The following is a 26,016-nucleotide window of genomic DNA, read 5'->3' as shown; positions in this document are numbered from 1 at the left end:
ATTTTAACATTTCTGCATGGGAAAGAGTCAAGGGTTAACTCAGCAGGCCTGAGTTCCTCAAGCCCAGCACATTTCTAGCAAGACCTGTCTTCAGGACTGGACTTTGGCCCTGCAGAGAAATGAGATCTGAGCTCTTGGAAGAATCCCCCTGGTAAAAGTGTTTCTGTATGACTGAAATCTTAAGTCATAAACTCTAACAGGATTTGTGCTAACAAGGTGATTTATGGTAAACTCCATGCTGGGATTTGATTCCTGATGTAACTCTGATGATACTTTTTTTAATAATTCAATGAATTTTATTATTTATAGTTGTACAACCATCTCTGATGATTCTTCTATGTCCAGCTGTCAGGGCTCCAAGCCAGGAGTAAGCTGTTTCACAGCCTAAGCACCTGTTTTATTTTGTCTCATTTTGCTTTCGGCCGTTTGAAGTAACCTTTGCTCTATACTCCTGTGCCTAGTTTCCCAAACTTCAGCATGTTTCTTTTTGCCCTGCTGCCTTGCCCTAAACTTCAATAGCTACTGTCTTGTACTTAGTGATGACCTGGGATGCCTGGGATGCCTGGGATGGATTTCTCTCAGTTTACCTGCCCTCCCCGCCTCGTCGTCAGGAACCATTGATTGTACTCAAGTCAAAACCTCGGTGCCTCTGCAGATTTTTGCTCAGATATCCTTCTTTGTCTCCAGTCACTGGAGGCTAGTTCTTTGCGCTCAGTGAAGAGCTGTAGCACTTTGGAGAGATTTCTCTGAACAAACCTAACCCAGTTCTCAGCAGCTAGTTCTAGTATTTAGTAAAGATCTTGTGTGTTTCAGAGAGAATTCTTGAAGTTAATCTGCCCTGCCTCTGGTATCCTACCTCCTGCTGCCAGTGAAGTTCTATAGGGAAGAGTCAGGTGGTTCATACAGGCTCTGAGGCCAAGGCTACTAGAATTCTAAATCATCACGCCATCTGAAGGAGTCTGTCAAAAGTTCGTTTGAAGTTTTGCTGACGTCTCCTTACCCATGATCCCTCATCTTGTCAGTCTGCCATAAGTCCGAGGATGGACTCGTCACTTTCTGGATTTCAGTTTATTTAAGCTTATTTGCATCTTAGATCTCTAAGAGGTTTTTTTGAAAACATGCTTTTGTAATCTGTCTCACTTATTCTCTTTCTTAGAATGGGAGCAATGGTTCTCTGTAACTTTTTTTTTTTTTTTTCATTTAAAGAGGAACCAAGAGTTCCATCACAATCTTTACTTAATACAAACAGAACATGTAAGAAAAGTAATATCTCTCCACTTATTTATTCATTTAAGAACTAGTACTAGGAGTTCATGTTGTGGTTCAGTGGTTAACGAATCCCTCTAGGAACTAGGAGTTTGCGGGTTCCATCCCTGGCCTTGCTCAGTGGGTTAAGGATCTGGTGTTGCTGTGAGCTGTGGTGTAGGTCGCAGATGCTGCTTGGATCCTGCGTTGCTGTGGCTCTGGCATAGGCCAGTGGGTACAGCTCCAATTAGACCCCTAGCCTGAGAACCTCCATATGTCACGGGAGTGGCCCAAGAAATGGCAAAAAAAAAAAAAAAAAAGAAAGAAAGAAATAGTACTGAGTGTTCTGAATGGTCTCTATGTGCCAAATACTGGAAATACAGCATTGAGCAAAACAATCCAAATTCTTTTCACTCAAGGAGTTTCCATTCTACTCAGGAAATAGGTAATAAACAAAAATATTAGGTATATAATATGTTAACGATAAGTGCAAGAGAGAAAAACATAGAGCTCTAAAGGAGATAAAAATTGTCAAGATGATGTTTCATATTTTAAATATTGGGGCCTGGAATTTCTCATTCAGAAACTGATTTTGAGTAAAGATTTGACAGAAAAGATAGAACTTCAAATCTATGACCCCTTTCTGCCAGAAAACAGACATTGTCTAGCTGTATCTGTCTTGTCTTAGGAACTACTCACCTATGTATACTGTGTTCCCCCAGTCTTCTGACAATGCAACCCTCTCTTCATACAATCAGTTGTAGATAACAAAAAAACAATAGCAATATAAATATTACTGTGCTTATCATATTGCAAATAGTAAAAAAACAATGTTAAAATGCAAGGCTGTGAAATTGTCTGTAATATCTAGCTGTGATATTATAAACTAATATTTTTTGACCCAGAAATATCATGTTTGTAATTTATTCTAAGAAAGTATAAAACATTGCAGATTGGCTATGGCTTTACTAGAGACTAGAAACCCAATGATCACTTTACATCTTGCTGAGCCCTATCTGCTACGAGGCACAAACACTTATATGGAATTAGGAGAACACAGGCAGCATCTGCACTTCTGCCATGACAGGACAGTCACAGAGGTATAGGTTGGCACTACATCCCTGGCAGAAGATGTGCAATCCTGGGCATGACATTTCCCATGTAATATGGCTGAGGCAATGTGGTCCTAAAGATAACTTCTAGCTCACTGGATCTTTGTAGAAATACTGGGCTTTAGAGTGAGCACTTTGGGCAGAAGCTTCTTGATCCCCAACCATTCCAATCATGCAGAGGTAGCAATGAGCTTAGAAGTTCTCTATTATCATGCTGTTCTGGGAGTCATACCTAGAAGACCTAGAGGTGGTTTTTGCAGCCCTTGCAGAGACTTTGTAACAACTAATTCCCTATCAAAACCTCCTTATGCTCAAAGAGAATGGCGTCTGTTACTGTAATTGTCTAATGATTGAAAAAGCATCTAGTTGGAAAAGGGTAAGAAGTTTGTACAACTATTATGTATATGATAGTATGGGTTAACAATAAAAAATTTTAAACAATATATAAAAGTTAAAAAACACTGGTCAAAAATGGCAATATAGTTATGTAATGATATAATATACATTCATTAAATTTATTTTGAAAAAAATGCAAATTTGCAGAGAAGTTGTAAGTATATTAGAATGAATCCCCCATACTTACTTTCATCTATATTCGCTCATGAACCAATGATATTACAATATATATTTCAAAACATAAGTTATTTAAAATATGTTGAGAGAAAAAAAGATGCAGCTTCCTTTTGGTAACAATATATCTACATGCATTACACAAAGAAAAATCTCCCCAGTGTTTTTTCTCTGGATAGTATAATGACAGATGATTATGTTTTAATTTCTGCTTATGTATAGTTGATCATTTTTCTGCAAGAACACAATAAACTAATGAAAGGAGCTAAATTAGTTCTCAGGGAAACTTTTGCAATGCACATAGTTTTGATTTTTGTTTGTTTGTTTGTTTCTTTTGGTTTTTTCCCCAGCTGCACCCACATGAGAGAATTCCCATAGTTTTATAAAAATCATACTCCTATTTCTAGGATAAATTGAAAATGCCAATGACCCTTGTGGATTTTTACCAAGCTAGAGTATGTCACCTCCTTTGAGATAGTGCAATAACTTATTATTATTATTATTATTATTATTGTCTTTTTGCCTTTTCTAGGGCCACTCCCACGGCATATGGAGGTTCTCAGGATAGGGGTCTAATCAGAGCTGTAGCTGCTGGCCTACACCACAGCCACATCAACACCAGATCCGAGCTGCATCTGCCACCTGCAGCACAGCTCACGGCAATGCCGGATCCTTAACCCACTGAGCAAGGCCAGGATCGAACCCGCAACAACCTCATGGTTCCTAGTCGGATTCGTTAACCACTGTGCCACAACGGGAACTCCAATAACATTATTTTCTTAATCTATAATCATCTACTGAATATTATTGAAATTTGTTTAATATTTTGGATGATACAATGCATACAACTAGAAAAAAATATCATTTTATTTCAAAGATGAGTAAACTTCATGTAAAACATACTTTGTAAATTAATATCCTTCTTTCAATTTCTGAAATTTTCAAACTAAACAATTCTGGATTACTTTACTTGAAAAAGGATGCTGTGGAAAAGGGTATTGCTTTTCTTTATAATCCTCTCTAGATTCATGTCTTTCAATTTTATAGCTACACTACTACAACCTTTAACACTATTTGTAGTTACCACTGACTGCTGCAGATAAATGACTTGGAGTGCTTCAGGGTGAAATGGTTATCACACATGAATATCCATACTACCCACCATGTTTATGTAGTAACACTGCCTCAGAAAACAGTTGTAAACATCAACACTGGACCTAAAATTGTCATGGTCTCTTATATTCACGAACTGTTATTATACATGGCTTAGAGATTTAGAGCCAGAATTTGTAAAGGCACAACATAGATAAGGAAACACTAAACGTGAAAGCTAACAACCTAGAAACCAGCAGGGCCTAGGAAACCAACTGCAGGTTCTTTTATACGTTATGAAGCTAAACAAACAAATAAAGTAAATACAAGAATAAATAAAGGATGAGTTCACAAGTGAATTACAGTATAAATAAAGACTGGATGGAGCAACCACCATACAAATGTTCCATCCCCTTTCACATGTACACAGTGTTTGAGCACTTTAAGATAGTTCATCCTACTTGAGAATTCTTCCTTAGGCTGAACTGAAATGATTTCTCTACTCCTTGGAGACATATAGAAAATTGCTATCATGGCCCTCAGGAGGATTGTTGTTTCAGAATAAAAATAGCTTAATTTCTTCTGCTGTTCATTTTCTTTTATCACCTTGGTCTTAAAATTATAACTTTGCAACTAAAAAAAATACAGTTAACAGTAGTAACTGTGGAGAGATTAGTGTCAAATTGTAAGATACTTAAGGCTAAAAATTTGCAGGTGAAATTCCAGATCAAAGGGAAGGAATAATCAGTGCCTTCGAGTCTTATCAGCACTGTATACAGAGGTGTGTTTTTGAAAAAGTGTATGCAAATTGCAAATCTTGCCATTTGAAGAAATCCATTTTCAAAGTGAAGAGATTGAACACTTATTTAAGTTTCTGTAAGAATTCTAACTTTTAGGTGCATATAGGATTTTCTTAAAGCAGTATCTGTGGCCATTTTCACGAGATGCTTGTGGGAAAAATGTTCCAGAATAAAACAAATTTTGGAAAAGCTGTGTATAACTTTTTTTAATACACACTGGAAAATACTAATTTAAAGCAAAGTTCATTTTTTAAAAAAATTCTTTATGGCAGCACCCATGGCATATGGAAATTTCTGGGCCAGGGATTGAATCCAAGCTACTGCTGTGACCTATGTTGCAGCTGTGGCAATGCAGGCCTTTAACCCAATGCACTGTGGGAGGGATCAAGCCCATGCCTCTGCTGTGACCTGAGCTGCTGCAGTAGGATTCTTAACCCACTGAGCCACAGTGTGGTGGGAACTCCAAAAGCAAAGTTCACTTACATATTATTGGTTTGTTTAAACATTTAACATTATTATTATATTGATTTATTTTTTTATTTCAGAGAATCAGTATTTTTTTCAGTTAAAACATTTATTATTTGTTACTTTAAACAAAAGTCTATTTAGATTTTTCATTTCAGATATTTCTTTCAAATTTTTAAATTGTATCTATTTAAAATGTACAAATTGATAATGTTGTTATATATTTGTATGTGCATATACACTCACAGATGCACACACATACACAAACATACACACATCATAGAATGATTACCAAGATCAAGCTAAGACATCCATCACTTTACATAGTTAATATAGATAACTTTGGTGTGTGTATTGAGAAAGCCTAAGAACTATTCTCAAAAACTTTTACATATATAACATTGCATTATTATCTATAATCACTATGATCCTCAGAACATATCCTTCTTATAACTAAATGTATGTGGCTTTTAACCTACACATCCTACCTCCCTTTTCTTGAAGACACTCACAACCACCACTTTATTCTGCTATTATTAAATCTTTCTCCTCCTCCCCCTTCTTCTTTTTTAAGATTTCTCATATAAGTGATACCAAATATCTTTTCCTTTCTGGCTTATTCACTTAGCAAAATATCATCCAGATTGATCCATGTTGCTGCAAATGGCAGAATTTTCTTTTTTTTATGGCTGAATAGTATTCCATTATACACATGTAAAACATTAAAAAAAATTATTGGCATATAGGTTGACTTAAAATGTATTAGTTTTAATTGTACAGCAAAATGATTCAGATATATATATATATATATCACACACACACACACACACACACACACACAAACATATGCACACACATATATCCATTCTCTTTTCCCATATAGGTTATTACAAAATATTGAGTAGATGGCCCTATGTTATACAGTAAGTCTTTGTTAATTACCTATTTTAAATACAGTGTGTATATGTTTACCCATATTCCCAATTTTAATCTATTCATCTGTTGAACACATATTTTGGCTATTATGAATAATACATATGAAAGTGGGTGTGCAGAAATCTCTTGGAGATAATGATGTCATTTACTGATTTCATTTACTGGAAATATATACACAGGAATGGGATCACTAGATCATATGGTAGTTCAATTTTTAGTTTTTTGAGGAACTACATTACTGTTTTCCATAATGGCTATATCATTTTACATATCAACACTAGGATATAAGGGTTTCCTTTTTTCTCCATCCTCACTAGTATTTGTTGTCTCTCTCTATTTCTCTGTTTTTTTGTTTTGTTTTGTTGTTGTTGTTGCTTTGTTAATAACCCCCTTAACAAGCATGACATTATATCTCATTTTGGAAAAGTATTTATTCAGGACATTGGCCCATTTTTAACTGGATTATTCAAATTTTTGCTCTTGAGTTTTATGCATTCTCTCTATATTTTGGATATTAGCTCTTTAGCAGATACATGGTTTACAAATACTTCCTTCCATTTTTGTGGATTTTTTTCAATTCATTGTTTCCTTTGCTCTACAGAGGCTCTTTAACATAGTTCCACTTGTTTATTTATTTTATTTTTGCCTATGCTTTTGGTGTTTTATACAAGAAATCATTGCCAAGATCAATTTCAATGATCATTTTACCCATCTCTTCTTCTAGGAGGTTTATACTTTTCAGGACTTACATTTAAGTCTTTGATCTGTTTTGAGTCAATTTTTGAGTGGTTTAAAATAGGGGTCCAGCTTCACATTTTTGGATTTGTATAGCCAGTTTTCACAATACTCCTTATGAAGAGACTGTCCTTGGCACCTCTGTCAAAAATTAGTTGACCATATATACATGTGTTTATGCCAAATTCTATTCTGTTCAACTGGACTATATGCCTGTTTGTGCCATTACTGTACTATTTTGATGACTGTAGCTTTACAATAGGCCTTGAAACCAGGCTGTGTGATGTTTCCATCTTTGTTCTTCTGTCTCAGGATTGATTTGGCTATTCAGGTTTTTTTGTGCTTGTGTGCCAATGTACAATATTTTTTTTACTTTTTCTATGAGAAAATGCCACATGAATTACGATAAAGATTGCATTATCTCTGTGGAACATTTTAGGTACTATGGACATTTTAACAATGTTAATTCTTCCAATCCAAGAACACCAAATATCTTTCCATTTAGTTGTGTCTTCTTCGATCTTTTTCATAAAGGTCTTAGTTTTCAATATGCTAGTCTTCAACTTCTTTTGTTAAATTTACTTCTAAGTATTTTATTATTTTGATATTATTCTAAATAACATTACTTTTTAAATTTCTCTTATAGATAATCTGTTTTTAGTGCATAGTAATAAATTACTTTGTTAAAGAACCAAGCAAAAAGCCAAATCCAAAATAACAACAACATTTTGTTAATACAAAACTGCTTAAGATACTACGTATAAGAGAGAAACAATAAGCCAAAATATGAAAATGACCTGAGGGTCCACTGATGGATGGATGTATAAAGATGTGATACATATATAACAGAGAAGAACAAACCCAACTCCTTACTAGATCTATTCCTTTAGCTCTAACCCTCGTCTTCTGCTACCTGTGCTTAGTCATGCTGGTTCTTTACATTTGTAAAATAATGTTGCCTATAGCCTGAAATAATACATGATGACCCATTATCAAGGCTCTGACCTTTAAAGTTATAACTTTTCTCCATTCTTACAGAGATTAAAAGGTTCAGAACAGATTATTTTCTTGTTAGCGGTTTATAGGAATATTGTGACCAGACTCAAGTAGATAGTTGCAGGAACAAAAGAGGTTGCAACAACCAGCCATATCCCTCCACTTTTGGTATAAAAGAAGCCTGAATTCTAACTCAGGAAAGATGGTTCTTTGTTACTAGTCCACCATCTTCTCAGTTTGCTGGCTTTCCAAATAAAGTAATTATCATTCCTTGCCCAACAACTTGTCCTTCAATATACTGGCTTATCATGTAGGAAGCAGTGTGAGCTTGGGCTTGGTAACATATTTACAAAATGGAATTCTATTCAGCCATAAAAAATAATGTAATCCTGTCATTTGTGACAATTGGGATAGAACTGGAAGGTATTGTACTAAGTGAAATAAGTCAGAGAAAGATAAATACCATATGATTCCATTCATATGTTGACTCTAAAATAATAAAATAAATGAACAAACAAAATAAAATAAAAACAAACACATAGATACAGAGATGAAATTAGTGGTTACTAGAGGGAAAGAGATTGGTGGGTGGGCAAAATGTGTGAAGGGGATCAAATGTATAGGAATACATGGTAGCTAGAAAGGCAGTGGTGGTCACTTTGTAGTACATACAGACATTGAATTATAATGCCACACATTTGAAACAATATTGCATTATTATATGTAATGAGAGAGTACAAGAGAAAGAGAGAGAGAAACAACAAACAAAACAAAAACCCAAAAGCCATAATATATTGAGTTTATCAAAAGTAAGCATGGGGCAATAGATAGTAAAATTACACCAGTACTTGTACTTGAAAAGGTACTTTTTTTTTTTAAAGCATAAAACCATGTATGTTAAAATAAATTACTCAAAAAACATCCTACACAAAAATCATGTGTCATATGTCATAATAGCAAAACATCACTATTGTGGTTGCTATGTAGATGATTAATTGATGATATAAGTTGTAGGCTTTTAACTAAAATGTATTAAACATCAGATAGAAAAAATGAATTTATCAGAGTAATTTTATTTTAATTGTAAAGTGTATTGTACTGTATTAAGGATACTGTTTAGGTGAAATGATTTTCTCTACCTTGTCAACCTTTCCTGAGTAAAAGCCATTCTTTTGAGTCTGGTGTCAAAATACCATTTCCTGAGTAAAAGCCATTCTTTTGAGTCTGGTGTCAAAATACCATTTCCCTGAGTAAAAGCCATTCTTTTGAGTCTGGTGTCCAAAAAAAAATCACAGACAAAAGTCAGTCAGCTAAAGCCATTTTAAGATTGTGACATTAATTGTGATTTCGTGAATGTGTTCAGTCTAAATTTGTTAAGATCTCAAATTGTTTGCACTGATCTTTGGCTATAGAGTCCAAATATTTAAATCAACTGCCTTCTGCAATTCAGGGTTTTAGCCAGAATCTCACTACGACATCCCTTGATATCTAGATTTAAATAAAAAGGGATTTACAAATTGTCAGTGTATACGGAACAGAAAACCTTGTAAAACAGTAATAAACTGGAGGGATTTCTTGGTTTTAACACAAAGTAAAGACTTGTAAACCTAGGCAATAGATAAACCTGCCAATAGAATCACAATTTCAAATGTGAGACATTACTGAAGTGGTAAATTAGTGTAAGAAAGGGTTTAAAATCAGTTTATTAGTCTTTATGGTCTCTTAAGTTGATTACTTGAGTAGAAGCAGCAGTAAGGAAGATAAATTAAGTAGAGTCCACTGAAAAGAGTTGGAATTCATAGTGAACAATAAGTGCAAAGAATCTTTCTTTAGAAAAAGTTAAAAACAAACTAAAATTATGCCATGTGTCATAAAAGACAATACAAGAATGTTTCAGCATCAATTTTACTTTTGTGTTTTAAAGAAAGCAGAATAGAAATTAAGCGTTATTTCAGTACTCTGCATTAAAATTATCAACAACAAAGACAGAAAAAGAAAAGGCAGCTATTTAATTCCACCAATATATCTTCTGTACTCCACCACTCTGCATTTAGGTTAGTAATATGGACAAAGTTGTCTCCTCCCAAGATTAAGAGGTCAAATTCTAACCATCAAGATAACTATATTTGGAGATAGGGCCTTTAAGAAGATAATTATGGTTAACTGAGATCATAATGATGAGGCCTTAATCCAATAAGGCTACTGCTTTCATAAAAAGATAAAGAGACATCAGGAAAGGGGGCACACTGAGGAAAAGAACATTTGAGATCACAGTGAGAAAGTGGCTGTCTGAAAACCGAGGAAGGAAGCTTCAGGAGCAATCTACACTACCTGAACCTCAACTTGGGGATCCAACTACCAAAACTCTAAGAAAATAAATTTCTTTTTTTTTCCAGGAATCTAGTCTATGATACTTTGTTTTGGCTGCCCTGGCAAACAAGAGCTTTATAAAATCTTTTAAATTCTAGAGGGTATATGCAAAATAATCAAGATAAAATCTGTTCATTAATAACTTGGTGATCCGAAAATCAGGCTTCTAGTAACTCAAGAATTGAACCAATTCTGGGGCTAAAAATCTCTCTAGATGTGCTTTTATCCCCTACAAAATAGTGGCACAGTCAGGCAGAATGCACACCAGCACCTCAGCAGTCAGCAGCAAGTGAATAAGTACCACAACAGTCAGAGTTTTGGAAGTCTGGTACCTCTCAACACAAGAGAAAAGAACAGAAGCATGACAGCAATTTACTTGATTTGAGGAAGGAAAAGGAAATGGACATCAAATTGTGTGATTGGAAAAGAAGTATAAGTAGTTCAACAGAAGAGGAGTTTGCTTATGAGATCAAAGTATTGAGATTTGAAAAGACAGACAAAATTCTGAGTATGTTCAAACTTTTTGCTATTGTTACTTCATGAATGATTTTGAATGAAATCAGTCACATTATTTCTTTCCTATGCATTCCAATATACACACATTGCATTCACTGTATTTTAGCTAGTTATTCATGTCTTAGGTTCATGGTAAAAACCATAAGCTCCTGAGCAACAGAGGCATTTCATCTGCTTATTATGTGGCCCACACACCTAGGGCAATGTGAGTGTGTATACAAGGTTGGGTTCCATATAAATATTTATCACACAATAGAACTCTAAAACAGACTGCGGATATTCACAATTAAGTCACACTGTAGTTTGGTTCCAGGCTTGATGCTCTAATAGGCATGGTGGAATTGACATGTACATACTATATTTTCTAGTGAGCGGTTGTTGGTGTATATATATATATGTATGTGTGTATATATATATATATATACCCCAACTTATATATATTGGTGTATATATATACACACACACACATACATATACCAATTTATTTAAGAATGATTATTAAAATTTAATAGCATGATTAATGAGAGTGAAAAGTCAAACCACAGACTGCGAGAATTCACAATATATAACCAACAAAAGTCTTGTATTAATAATGTATCAAGAACTTTTACAAACTGATAAAAAATATGTGAGAAGGTGTTCAATATTAGTAATCATCAGAGAAATTAAAACCCCAAAATATATCACCATACACATGAGAATGATAATACCAAACAGCGATGACATGGAGCAACTGGGACATTCATACATTGTTGGTATGACTGTAATTAGTATAAGCACTTTGGAAAACTCTTGAGCAGTACCTACTGAAATTAAACATGTGCTTACCTTGTGACTTAGCAACTCCACTTCTAGATAAATATCCAGGAAAAAAGTAAGTGCATACATTCTATCAACACACAAGAATAATCATAACTAACTCACCGGAGCCAAAAACTGGAAACAATCATTCAAAACCAAACAACCATGGAGTAAAAATTAGGAAATTCACATCTGAATCTCTTAGGGTACCATGTAGATGAGATATTTTTTGACTAAAAAATGAATTTGTGAAAATTTTCCTAGATTTTGACAAATATATTTTGTTTTATATGATTGACATACTTTTTTGATGTCTATAATACATGCTTTAGCATTACTATTGTAAGAAAATATCTAAAAATTATTTCCCTTTATTTTTCAGAGTAAAATGTAAATATGAAGTAAAATATTAATATGAAAGTAATATTTCCACAAAAAGAGATAATTAAAAATTTAAAGCATATATATTCATTTCTTAAATAGGGATTTTTAAAGAAATATTAATTTTTTTGTAGATTTTTTTAATTGAGTGTTTTAATTTTAAAACTTTTAGGCTATTTTCTTTTTTTGTCTTTTTTTAATTTTAGGTCTGCCCTTGCAGCATATGGAGGTTTCCAAGCTTGGGGTGGAATCGGAGGTGTAGCTGCCAGCCTACACCACGGGCACAGTAACACCAGATCTGAGACCAGACTGAGACCTACACCACAGCTCAGGGCAACACTGGATTGAGCAAGGCCAGGGATTGAACCCACGCCCTCATGGATGCCATTCAGTTTCATTTCTTCTGAGCCACAGCAGCAATTCCTAATTGTAAGTGAACTAATTATTTTTATTTTTGTAAAAATACTTGTAGCACAAAGAGAACAGAAAAGCATATTCAAAATGGGAACAAAAGTACCAGAAAAATTGATCACATAAAAGCCTTGGTTATTGTCCCTTATTACCATTAAATGGGTAAGTCATTGGTAGATTATTGCTACTTTCAGAAGACCAACTAATTTATTAGTTATCAATGTTATAATTTAAAGAAATTAACCATTTTTGAAATTATTTTTTAAAGTTATAATGAAAATTTCCAAATAGAACTAACGAGAGAGTCTAGCACAAGAAACCCTAACGTGTCTATTGCCCAATTTTGTTAACCATCAACCTTTCACTGCTCTTCGGGTAATTTTTTAAGGTCAGTCTTTCATTAATCTCAAGAACTTATAGGAGTTCCCTTCATGGCTCAGCAGTTAACGAATCCTACTAGGAACCATGAGGTTGCGGGTTCGATCCCTGGCCTCGCTCAGTGGTTTAAGGATCTGGAGTTGCCATGAGCTGTGGTGTAGGTCCCAGACGCAGCTCGGATCTGGCGTTGCTGTGGCTGTGGTGTAGGCCAGCAGCTACAGCTCTGATTAGACCCCTCACCTGGGAACCTCCATATGCCACAGGAGCGGCCCTGTAAAAGGCAAAAAGCCAAAAAAAGAAAAAAAAAAAAAAAAAAAAAAGAAGAACTTATAATCACTTTAGTGGATTTAGAGTAATTACACATTTCTGAATCTTCAAAAGATTCTACCTTTTTCAGTCAAGATGGCTTAGTTCATTCATTTGGACTAATCTCCTGAAAATGGCTTATATTCTTAATGTAAATTAGTTTAATTTCTCTTCCTTTCAAAACCAAAGTTAGAATATCAAACCAGAGGAAAGAGACAAAAGTATTGCACTCATTCTAGTCATGACTGTTTTCTTAGTGGTCTAGAAGATGTTACAAAACTACTGATACATGTAAACAAAATGGGCAAATCTTAAAAGTAATTATGCTAAGTAAAAGAAACCATACACAGAGGGATATGTAATATGTGACTCCATTTTTAAATGATGTTCTGAAAGGGAGAACTCTAAGAGTAAAATTCAAATCAGTGTTTGCCAGGAAATGGAGATGAAGGGAGGAGATTGAATGCAAAGGGGTATTATGGGACTTTAGTGGGTGATGGAAATATTATATAGCTTAAATGTGGTGGTGTTTAAATGAATGCATACATTTGTCAAAACTCAGCAAGCTGTACAAGTAACAATGGAGAATTTTATGTAAATCATACCCCAATTTATCCAATAAATCTAACTAAAAAAAAAAAACACCTCACAAAGTGTCTGATGGACCAAGGAAAGTGAGATTACAATCTTCCTTGATTTGGATACACATCATTAATGAAGTTTAAGCTGGTATTTGATTTAGGACAACCTTTTCACATTTTTGATATTTATCAAGCTGGTAATCCATCAAAATAACCTACATGTGTCCATTTTTAAAAAAAATAAATTAAGTACTATATACTAATTCTTTAAATAGTCCACTTCACATATTTAAGTCCACTACATGATCTTAACAAGATCATCTAGAATCTTTATATTGCTATATAAGAGTACTTAATATTCCATAGAGCCTTTTGTCATCAAAATTTAGTCAGCATGTTTCCTTTATAGGAAATATTATCCTATGTAGAATCATTCTGAATTTGTTCTGTTTGCTTGTTTTGGGGGGGTGGTTTATACTGAATTATATGAGACATGCCATTTGTATAAGACAACAGAATCTAAATAAACAGAAGAAATATAAAAATACTAAGGACTGATAAAATATTTTCATCTTTGTAAATGAAGTTCCATATGTCATGATGTTATAATTAAGCTCTTTCTTTGAAAGAAACACTTAAATCTTTCTTTTAAATGCCAACAGTGTTAAATTACTTTAACTAAATCATATAAATTATTGTGGGTATTTGTTTCCTTCAGTTCTCTTAACATTTATCTTTTTTAAGAGTGTGCATGTGTTTTAAACAAAAATGAGAAAAAAATAAAGAAAAATGAGATATTAATTTTTTTTTTAGGGCCACACCTGCGGCACATGGAGGTTCCCAGGCTAGGGGTCCAATTGGAGCTGTAGCCGCCGGCCTACACCGCAGCCACAGTAATGCTACATCCGAGCTACGTCTGCAACCTAAACCACAGCTCACCACAACACCAGATCCTTAACAAAATAAGCGAGGCCAGGGATTGAATTTACATCCTCAAGGATGCTAGCGAAGTTTGTTAACTGCTGAGCCACGATAGGAACTCCAAAATTTTGTATGTAAATATACCTTAAGTTATAATATATATTTGTCCTGTATTAATAACATTGGCTATATATAGGTAAGTAATTACCATTAAATCATTTTTGCTATTGTCTGTTTGAACGTGTCATAATCCTACCTTTCTAAATTCTTCCATAGAACACACACACACCATCGCAACTGAAAGAAATTTTTTCTTTCAATATAGATTCCAGTTTGTTCTTAGCTTAGTGTATAAGTGTTTTCAAATACAGAATAGATGTTTTCCCTTCCCACCTATAAGGAGGTACATCTGTCATTATTGAGAAACCATGCCATACTCTCAGATTGTTAGGTTTAGATAGTAAAATATTTTAGTCTTCTATTATAAGATGTACAAAGACATTTTAAATAGCATTATATTCTGATATTTCTATAAATTTGTATTTCTATAGGTAGATATTTCCATAATTTCATATTCCTTAATAGTTTATTTCTATTGACCTATGAATTTCAACACTTAACATCTCTTCCAAGATTCTAACATAGAAAACTATAACACGCCAGAAGGAAAAGATGTAATTTTTAAACCAACTCTCCCTAATTTCTGGATACTTGAGCTCATACTTTCTTCTTCCTGATAACTTACTTATTCAGGATTATTTTAATTTACCAAGGGAGACTTCTGCAATGGATTTTCCTCTTGTGACTTTTTTCCCCAGGAATATAAGAAAGTCAGATAATTCAAAGCAGTACAAGGAGCAGGAAGAGCTCATTTACAGATCTGGATATAATTTAAGGCATGCACATTGGAGTTCGGCTGATCTTAAATGTATAGACTTATCTATTTCATCTTTTATAATGTCTTCTTTATTATGCTACATATGGAAATGTCAATGAAAACTATTAAACTAGAAAATACTTTATGAATGTCATAAAATGTTGGTTTGCATTACATTTCAATCAAGAATTATGGCTAATCCAAAGCACAATTCGTTATCTTTTTTTTTTTTTTTCCTGTTTTAATGTCTGTGATACTGGAAACTCTGTGGGCATTGAAAAGGTCATTTTCTAATATACCCCAGTAGCCCTTGGGGTTGGGAGGAAACCACCCACCAATAGTGGCATGATTGCTTTCACTCTGAGAAATAACACATTATTTTAGTGAAAATCATAAAAAGAATGAAGAAATGAAAGCAGGAACACTACCAATAAACAAGAAGGAAGTTCTGAAAAATTCTTTGAAAGAGGCAAAATGCAAGTAAATTTGAAAAATAAGTGAGACATTATCATAAACTACATGATTTTTTTTCAAGTTACTTTATAGGAAACAGCATGCTTTACTTTTTTCTCTAAGTCTTTTCCAAACAGCATTTTCTAAGTATCTTGAGTGTAGTTATCCTATATTCTAGGAATTAGAGATCCTGCTATGAAGGGGCTTACAATGTAGTTGAAAAGATAGGACAGGCCCCACATTTACTCAAAACATGAATGAAGGGAGAGAAACCCCAAAGTAACCAAGTTTAACAAAACATGCCAACATGGGGAGGATTGAGATCTTGAGGGCTAAATTCAATTTTTAAGAAACAAATTTTCATTTTGACATACATGTATATATAATTCACACATACATCAATAACCATAAAAGAGTAGCAAGTAAAGAATTTCAGAACATAGGACATTGGTTGAAGGGACATTGATAAATAAACAGCAAGAGATCATTCTTTAAAACAGCTAGGGATGATTTTATGCATATTATAAAATGAAAATATCAAGAAAATGGTAGATTAAAGAGAAAAAGGTAGTTCTGCATAATCATTTTATTAAATAGAGTTCATCTTACCTCAGCTACCAGTTGCTGAAGAGACGGTGAAGCTACAGAATAGAGACTTGAGTTACCCCTTATGGGACTGTGGAGACTAACATAAGCCACAACATTTCTCTGCAGAACCTTCTTGAAATCCTGAAATTAAAAAAAAAATCCATCTTCAATGCAAATAAAAATTACAGATTCCACTTTATTAGTTACATTTTGAATAATAAATACTTCCTACTTTAACTCATTACATTGCATGATACTTTTTTTCTATAAGGTAATACCATACTATATACAGAGGCTCATAAAGGAATTTTAAATAAGGGTGGTGAGGAGTATCATATAACATAATGACAACATATTTTAAAGCATGTTCACATTCCTGAAAAACTCAAAATTTTAAGAGAAAATATCCTTATATAGTTAACACAGTATAAAATTCGGCTTCAGAATACAGAATAGGATATTTGCTCTAGTGACAGCATTTAATTTTATAGTCATTGAATTAGAGAACACACATGGATAAACCAGTGTTTAATAAAACCAGCCCTTGCCTTTGAAGTATTGAGCTACTTTTCTTTTTTTTTTTTTTTTTTTTTTGGCACAAAGAAGCTTTTCATCCTGAGCAAAAGGGGACATCAGACAATTGTGGCCATGCACATATTACCTGACATAAAACTTAAAGTGTTTCGCCCACATTAGTAGAAGAAAGTGATTCAGTAGAATAGTTTTTCCACTTCTCAGTTAAACCCTACTTCCAAAAGTTGAAACTGATCCTATTAATAAGGTACCATTAAGAAGTCCTTCTGTTATTTTCCTCCTTTTCTTGCACAAATATTTAATGAGTAATTATCATGATGGCAGTTCTATAGAACTATTCTAAAAACCATATTACTTCATGTCTTAGAAACATGTCTTTCTGTTTTCCAGCACTATCAGATGAAAGACTGCAAGGACTTGTACACCTAGCAAATCAATAATATTATTCCTAATTTATGTTGAAAAGTCAGACATACCGCTATAAAAGAGGTGAAAAGACTATTCATTGAAAAAAATTTATATATATATGCAAAATGGATGCAACAAGAGATTCTCATACTAAGTGAAGTCTCGGAAAGACAAATACCATATGATATCACTTAATATGTGGAATCTAAAATATGGCACAAATGATCCTATCTACAAAACAGAAAGAGACTTAAGGACATGGAGAGCAGACTTGTAGTTGTCAATGGGGAGGGGGAAGCTAGTGGGATTGACCAGGAGTTTGGGGCTAATAGATGCAAAACATTACATTTAGAAAGAATAAACAATGAGGTCCTACTGTACAGCATAGGGAACAATGTCCAATGTCTTGGGGTAGAACATGATGGAAGATAGTATGAGAAAAATAATGTTTCTGTGTATATATATATATATACCTATGAATAGGTCATTATGCTGTACAGCAGAAATTGACACGACGATATAAATCAACTATATTCTAATAAAACAAAATTTTTATATATATGTATGTATGTATGTATATATGTATGTATATGCACATATGCTGTAACCATGACATGCAAAAGTTCCCAGGCTAGGGACCTGAGCTATACCAGTGACCTGAGGAACAGTAGTGAAAATGCATATCCTTAATTACCAGACCACAAGGGAACTTCAAAAACAAATATTTTAAATAAATCAAAAAGATGAAATTTAAACTTAAGTACTCTGCTTTTCACATAATATTGTTATTAAACAATTTTCATTATCACACAAGAGCAATGGAAAAACAGCTTCTATTTACACATTACCACACTGACAGTATCTCTATGTCATTCCATTTAATTCTTAGGAGAACCTCATAGCATAGGCATTAGTGCACTCATTTGAGGAACCAAGACTTGGAGAAGTTAACCTTGCCTAAAACCACATGCTTTATGGTAGAGAGGATATAAACTCAGATTTCTTTCACTGTAAAATCTGTAGAATTTCCACAAGAACCTGAAGATGAAGATTCCCTACAGTTTTTTAAGATACTTTTTAAAAAACCTCTTTAGTAAGAGAGCCTCAAGGATCAAGATCAGTATTGAGTCAAATCTCTAATAAATCTATCTCTAATAAATCTGTCACTATAAATTCCATTTGACCAGTATCACCTAATACTTTTAATTAAAACTTTGTATTTTAAGGGTTCCTGTGCCAACACAATTAGAAAGGACACTGTGACATGTCAACAAGTGCTTTCCCCACTCATCTTCATTAGGGAATATGTTTAGAGCAGAAATGGGTTTCATTCTAAAAGAAAATGTTTCATTGTAAGAACACGTAGGTTCGATAAGAGTAAACAGGAAAGTTAATAGTTTTCTAAATTCTTCCTCAATCAGATTGGTACAAAAAAGATTTCATGAATTGTACTGAAATAATCTAAGATATAGTAATTTACAATAGTATATTTTATGAACTAATAATGTACATGTTATTCACCATTTTCTTTACTTACCTTTTTGTATACCTAGTCATAGAAAAAGCCAGAAAGTGACTGAATATAGAATTAGTTGTTGAATATGCACACACACATAGGTACTCTACAATAGAGGCCCCTAACATTTCTGCATAGGAAAAGCCTTCTCTAACATAAATATTTTTTCCTATGGACTCCCATAAGAGAGTAACTGTATTTTTAATATCTGTTTACTGAGAAGCTATAAAATTACCAAAAGATACAAAGGAGATAATAATCCACAAAATATTTTATTAATACAAAATATTTAACTAATTTGAAAATGTAATTGCTAACTGACACATAAGGCCATCAACTTACAGGTTACCATTCAAAAAAATTCAAGGACCATTTGCAATACACTTCCCCATGCACAGAGGTTAAGGATGTTTAAGAATTTAAGTTAGGAACTGCTAATGTCACACAAGCCTCCTTTGAGAATACAGTTTAGCAATATATAAGCTAATTTAGAATGAACATAAATTGACTATGAAATTACTAGATAGATATGGAGGAGGCTTGTGAGATAGCGGAAGAAATTTTGGAAAAGAATCTTTAAGATGCTTTCTTAAAATGTGCTTTATTATTACAAGAAGACTAAAACATTGTTTTATTTGTGGTAAAAAAATTTTTTTTTGAACTACTAAAATCAACCCAGATCACAAATATACTCCCCAAATGGTTTTTTAAATTGTTTATATCCTTAAAGTAATTTGGAATAGGAGTTTGAGAGATTGGTTCAGCTATTACATTTTCCATCTTACTAAAAATTTGTCAATTTTGAAAGGTTCCTTCAGCAATGAAATTTCTTTATTTGAGTTAGTTCTTTTGAGTAATGGAAAAAAATTCACACCACTAACTTGAATATGGAAAAGCCTTTCAATTTGCAATGTATGAATCTTGATAAACTTTATAACTGTAAAAATTTTCTCATTTTGAAGACTTCTAATTAAAAAGACACTTGCTATTTTCTTTTATTCACTTTTCTGATTTTTTTGATAGCCAATAGACATTTTATCTTTTTTTGAATGATTAAACAGTAAATGAAACAAGAGAATTTCTCATTAGATATTTGGGATTTTTTTTCTCCAAAGGTGAGGTAGTGAACAAACTAGATTACCAAATTGTTTCATTTTCCTAGCTAAACTTGGATGTTTTTTTCTGCATTTTTCTGTTAAACTTTTTATAAAATCTTAAAAGTAAATAGGATATCAAAGAGTTCTATGATATTTTTATTGTTGTTAATGTGGCATCAATACAAAGTTGTCATATTCCATTAAAAACACAGTGCGTTTGTAAGACATATCAGAACCATTTGAAACATTATTCCGGCTGTATTCCAACTGCGATCCACTGAATGCAAGATTTCATTTGAACAAAGACTTACTATGGTAGTTAGGCAGGCAAGTAGGTAGAGATGTGGGTAGAAAAGAAGAAGCAGGGAGGTAGGGACATAAGTACAGAGGGAAGGAAAGATTGAAAGGAGGAAGAAAAAAAGGGCAGAAGGAAGGAAACTGCTCTTTTGAGTCCCATCTCTATATTATAAAGTATAACACTAAATTAATAAATGTTTAAGGAGTTTCCTTCATGGCTCAGTGGTTAACAAACCAGACTAGAATCGATGAGGACTCGGGTTCACTATGGCCTCACTCAGTGGGTTAAGGATCTGGCATTGCCATGAGCTGTGGTGTAGGCTGCAGATGCGGCTCAGATCCTGCATTGCTGTGGTTGTGGCATAGGCCAGCAGCTGCAGCTCTGATTCAACCCCTAGCCTGGGAACCTCCATATGCTGTGAGTGTGGCCCTAAAAAGACAAAAGACAAAAAATATAAATATAAATAAATAAATAAATATTTAAAACACAAGATTGTTTTCTAATTTCAGAAAATTGCTAGAAAGGTAAAACGAATAATCATATGTATCACTTATCCTTTCTTGTCTGCTGCCTGCAGCCTAAGGAGAAACACAATAACCAGGTAAACATTGTGGGCCTACAGAGTCTGAAGGTCTGGTAGCCACAGGAATAAGTTCCACACCCAGTTCACAGTTGTCTACCTTTAATTCCCTGTCATTCTTAGAGGTGATCTCAGAAAATCAGCATACTGCCCACCCTGGTTGAGATGCATATTCTTGTTCATGGCTTCATTAATTTTTGTCTACCTCAGTTGAGAAAGAGAGAGAGAGAGAGAGGGACTGCGTGATTATGAGAGCGAGGTATAGTAATTAATGCACATTTACCTCTCCCCATTCATATGAGCCAATATTTCCAAAAGCTGTTCCTCCCCATGAACAGAAAACAATAGTGCGGTCGGGTCTCCATCCTCTCTTAACTCTTAACATCAAGGCCCGGATAAAAGCGGTGATGATGGCAGTGCTACTGGCCCATTCTTGCCCATTATAACTGTATGCGGTATGATGACGGCTGCCAACTAGGATATAACGGTCTGGAAATAGATGGAAACAAGAGCCATTAAAACACAATATGAACCTTAACAATAAATTTAATGACATTTACATAATTCTACTGCACAACTGAGCAACGATTATGCAAAACTGTTCTAATAATTAAGACTACTTTAACATTTTTCACCCACTGTCTTGATTCACACATCTGTGTATATCAAAGCAGAGGCAGCTGCTGAGCTCGATTATGAATCCAAAGCTTAGATCCATATTACTGTCCTCTGCAACATGGATGTTAATTAATGAAGTATACAAATATGATACAATGAAACCCTTATCTAACATTTTACCAGACTCATAGTAGGAAGTACCCTATAGACAATGTGTGTATGCTCAGTAAATGTTAATGAAGTATTAATACATTTGAGGGAACAGTTATTCAGTAGCTATAAGTATTACAGATGTGGTAGTCATGTATGGCTTTTGCAATAATGAAGTATTTAGGGAATGGGTCTACACTTCCAATTTATAGTTTTAGCCTCCCTCCTTTCTCTGAAGGAAAAAAAATACTCAATTTCATCCACTACTATAAAGTTTCTTTCTCACGTATATTATTTTTTATAATCATATAAAATCCATTAGATACACTACTAGAAAGACCTATAGGACACAAGGATGGGTTCTGTATATTACTGACTATGGTCAATAATAAAGTAGGCTAAAAATGTATATCCAGAGTTTCCTCTGATTTTGTTGTCAGTGAATGTTGTTGATACACAGCTAATTTACTTGACCAAGTAGCCCTATACATCTGTGTAAAAAGATTAGATTTCTTTTCTGAGTGTTATTTCATTATGAGCTTGATGGTTAAGTGTGCAGTTGAAAGACTTCCTGCTTGGGTTTGAATCTAGGCTATTTATTGTACCAGCTGTATGATCTTAGAAAGCTTATTTAAGCTCTCATGCTGTAAATTTTTCAAACATAAAATGGGAATAAGTCTATTCTCCAAGTCCATGATTTTCTTTTCAAAAACAGCATATACATCATCTACTTGTTTTGATTTTTAGGCGAGTTACTATTTGCAAGGCACTGTGAACAATGCCTGACACATAATAAGTACTACACATGTGTGGAATGAATGAATCATCCCTTGACTTCATGGCATCAAAAAAACTACTTTATGAAAACATCACTGTGTGAAAGTATTTTAGATTTCCACATTGATGTTGGAACCAACAATTAATTTGATCTATCAAAAATTCATCAGAATTTAATTCATAGTGCACATAATGTGCCTGTGATGTTGAACGGATTCATTCATTTTCTAGATATGTGTACAAATTCTGTTTGAAATTGTCTGTGTACTAGGTAAACCATATATAAAAATCTTAATACTAATTGATAATTTTTTCTAATTTTCAGTCATTAAATAAGAAAATCATGTGAATGAGCAGCCAATATTTTTGTGTAGAATTCAAAACAAAATTGAGAAGCTTTACATATTATACACCAAAGAAAGCTACTAGTAAATTGATTTTAAAACTTGTTTTTTCTACATTGAATTTCAAAAAGGAAAGCCCTTTTATCTTAAAGCTAGTATAATTTTGTAAAATTTGTTTTTTCAACAATAACTAGGAGTTCCCGTCGTGGTGCAGTGGTTAACGAATCCGACTAGGAACCATGAGGTTGCAGGTTCGATCCCTGCCCTTGCTCAGTGGGTCAGGGTTCCGGCGTTGCCGTGAGCTGTGGTGTAGGTCACAGACGCGGCTCGGATCCTGCGTTGCTGTGGCTCTGGCGTAGGCTGGCAGCTACAGCTCCGATTAGACCCCTAGCCCGGGAACCTCCATATGCCGCAGGAGCGGCCCAAGAAATGGCAAAAAGACAAAAAAAAATAAATAAATAAATAAAACAATAACTAGCAATACAGTGATGATGATAAACATTTCTAGTGCTTCAATTAGACATCCTTACGATGGAAATTTGTTAAAATGGTTGAAATGCAACAGTAACAATTTCCAAATTTATTTATCTCTTGTATTTAAAGATGTTATCATCAGAGGTTGTGCAACATTGCTACTGTGAGGGAAGACATCCATGAGTTTTTTTTTTTGAGTTGGCTGGAGGAAACTTTGGAGGGAGATATAAAACTTGATCTCAAAATTTCCTAAGTGAGCGATTATAGAGTCAAATTCACTTCAGTCATGAAGAAGAATAATTCTCCAAGGAAAATGAGTAAATATCTTAACCAAATCAATAGAAGTGGCACAAATGTACTAAAAGACTTAGACTCTACAATGTACATCAAGCACATCAGAGAGTAATATGTAATTCAACTTCACAATTTTTTCATAGGAGTTGAGATTAATCTCTTAATTAATATATGTCAGTTATTTTCACTTTTTCAGCCTGTACGATTTCATCTGAAGATTCCTTAAGCATCCTATAACAAGGAATAAATTATTTAAAATTTAACCAGGTGATCCTTTTTAGAAGCACCTTCAAAACTTAAAGTCAGACAAACATTAGGAAGAATTATCAGCAGACCAAGGGTCAGAGATGGGACACAGATTAACACTGAAAAATATGAGGATCAGCAGTTCCCATCATGGCTCAGCAGAAACGAATCTGACTAGAATCCATGAGGACACAATTTCAATCCCTGGCCTTGCTCAGTGGGTTAAGCATCTGGCATTACAGTGAATAGCGGTTTAGGTTGCAGACTTGACTCAAATCTGGTATTGCTATGTCTGTGGTAGGCCAGCGGCTACAGCTCCAATTCAACCCCTAACCTGGGAACTTCCACATATTGTTGGTGTGGCTCTAAAAACACAAAAGGAAAGGAAAAAAAAAAATCTGAAGATCAAAACTTTCATTTTTTAAAAAGCATATCTGTAAAAATATTTTCTCTTTAACATTTTTTTCTTGATAAAAATAAAATCTTCAATGATGTTATAGTGAATAAAAGAAAAAGAAAACATTGGTTTCTGTGCTGAATTCATAGATACATGCCGGTTTGACAAATCTAAACTGTTTTGTTTTTCTTCTTATACTCTCTACAATAATTTATCTTGGAAGATATTTAATAAGAAAGAGAATAAAGACCTGTTTCTTGGTTTCATACTGACCCATCCTTAGAATGCTATAAACTTATAGTTACATCTAAAGTGGGACATTTAACTATGCTACTTATACAGGGATTTTCTTTTGATGTTTCATACAAAGTGTAGATTATAAATACTTTGCTTTACTTACCTGGAGATGTCAAGCCTTTTAAATATCCAACAACATTAGTGACTGTTTTGAATTTTGTGACTGTTTGAATTTGCATGTTGACAATTCTTTCCTCTAAAAAAAAATTAAAAATTATTTCTCCCAATTCTGTTTTTTCTTAAAGCATGCAAATTTATTTATCCAATACCATCAGACAATTAATTCCAAACAACAGATTTTTTCTAGACAACCAAAGTTACACTTTCTTTCTTTCTTTTTTTTTTTTTTTTTTTTTTTTTTTTTTTTTTTTATGGCTGTCTAGCAGCATATGGAGGTTCCCAGGCTAGGGATCAAATCGGAGCTGTAACCTCTGGCCTACACCATAGTTCCTGGCAACACCAGATCTTTAACCCACTGAGCAAGGCCATGGATTGAACTGGTGTCCTCATGGATGCCAGTCAGATTCATTTCCACTGAGTCATGACTGGAACTCCCAAAGTTACACTTACTTGGCAAAAATGTATTCAAAACTTTGTGTAGACATTATTTTAGGTGCTTGTTATACAATAATGACTAAGATACAACTGCTAGCCTTATAGAAGTGCAGAGTCATAAATAGGCAATTCTAAACTTCATATTAAGAACTGCAATGGAGTTTAATGTGAAAGCACACAGAAGAAGATGACCTCAGAGAGATGAGGGCAACTCATATTTTTAAAAGAGTAAATACTCAGACAAAACTATTTCCAGAGAATTTTAATTACTTTTCTAGCTTCAGAAAAATAGCATGTGAAGATAACTTAATCTTTTCTGTATGACTTATTATGACATTATCACTTTGAAAATTGTAAAGCATTATGCAAATTAAAAGAAATCTTCTTTAATCTACATGTGTTTTCAAATATTGCAGTTTTCATTTCTACCTGTATGTGTTGGTCTCTCACCTCTCTCTAAATCTCTGTCGATTGCTCTGCCTCTGAGCTCTCCTATTCTTGCTTGATATTCAAAAATCTTTGACAGCAAATAAGGCAAAGACACCATTCAGGAGGGAGTCTAGTCACAGCCCTGAAGTGAGTGGTCTTTGAAGGTTTTGATGATGATGTGTGTTAATCCTGTATTTGATGGATCCTGGGAATTCTGGGGTGGGAGGTGGTTTATCTAGGGGGAGTTCCAGGGCAGCCATGTGATACTGTTGGAGAGGGGGTGGCAATTAGGAAACAGCTAATGCAACATAGGCATGCTCTACTGACAGGCCTTCAAATGTCACCTCTTACTGATAGATGAAAACTTTTGATAAATAAGTTGCTTCTCTCCTTGAATACATTCTACTAACAGTTTAAACAGTAATTTTGTTCATTGAATCTGTTAAAATTATAACTAAAACAAGAATA

General features: G+C 33.9%; 1 protein-coding gene across 50 annotated transcripts in view; it reads right to left on the bottom strand.

Moving 5' to 3' along the window:
* NAALADL2 (N-acetylated alpha-linked acidic dipeptidase like 2) overlaps nt 1-26,016 on the bottom strand; it is a 1,339,033-nt gene that overhangs the window by 339,115 nt on the left and 973,902 nt on the right. For all 50 annotated transcript variants that reach the window (XM_084990315.1, XM_084990322.1, XM_084990307.1 and 47 more), the window contains 3 exons: nt 24,668-24,760; nt 21,251-21,456; nt 16,556-16,675 (listed from right to left, as the gene is read on the bottom strand). In XM_084990315.1, the coding sequence (XP_084846441.1) occupies nt 16,556-16,675; nt 21,251-21,456; nt 24,668-24,760 (419 nt within the window). The remainder of the gene's footprint in view (nt 1-16,555; nt 16,676-21,250; nt 21,457-24,667; nt 24,761-26,016) is intronic.

The sequence above is a fragment of the Sus scrofa genome, chromosome 13 (assembly GCF_054392235.1).
Source record: "Sus scrofa isolate SSC_HxYL_T2T_F1_AM1 chromosome 13, Sscrofa_HxYL_maternal_Yorkshire_Landrace_v2.0, whole genome shotgun sequence".
In the NCBI taxonomy this organism is placed as follows: domain Eukaryota; kingdom Metazoa; phylum Chordata; class Mammalia; order Artiodactyla; family Suidae; genus Sus; species Sus scrofa.
Note: the sequence above shows the minus strand (reverse complement) of the source record. Positions and strands in the feature narration are given on the sequence as shown.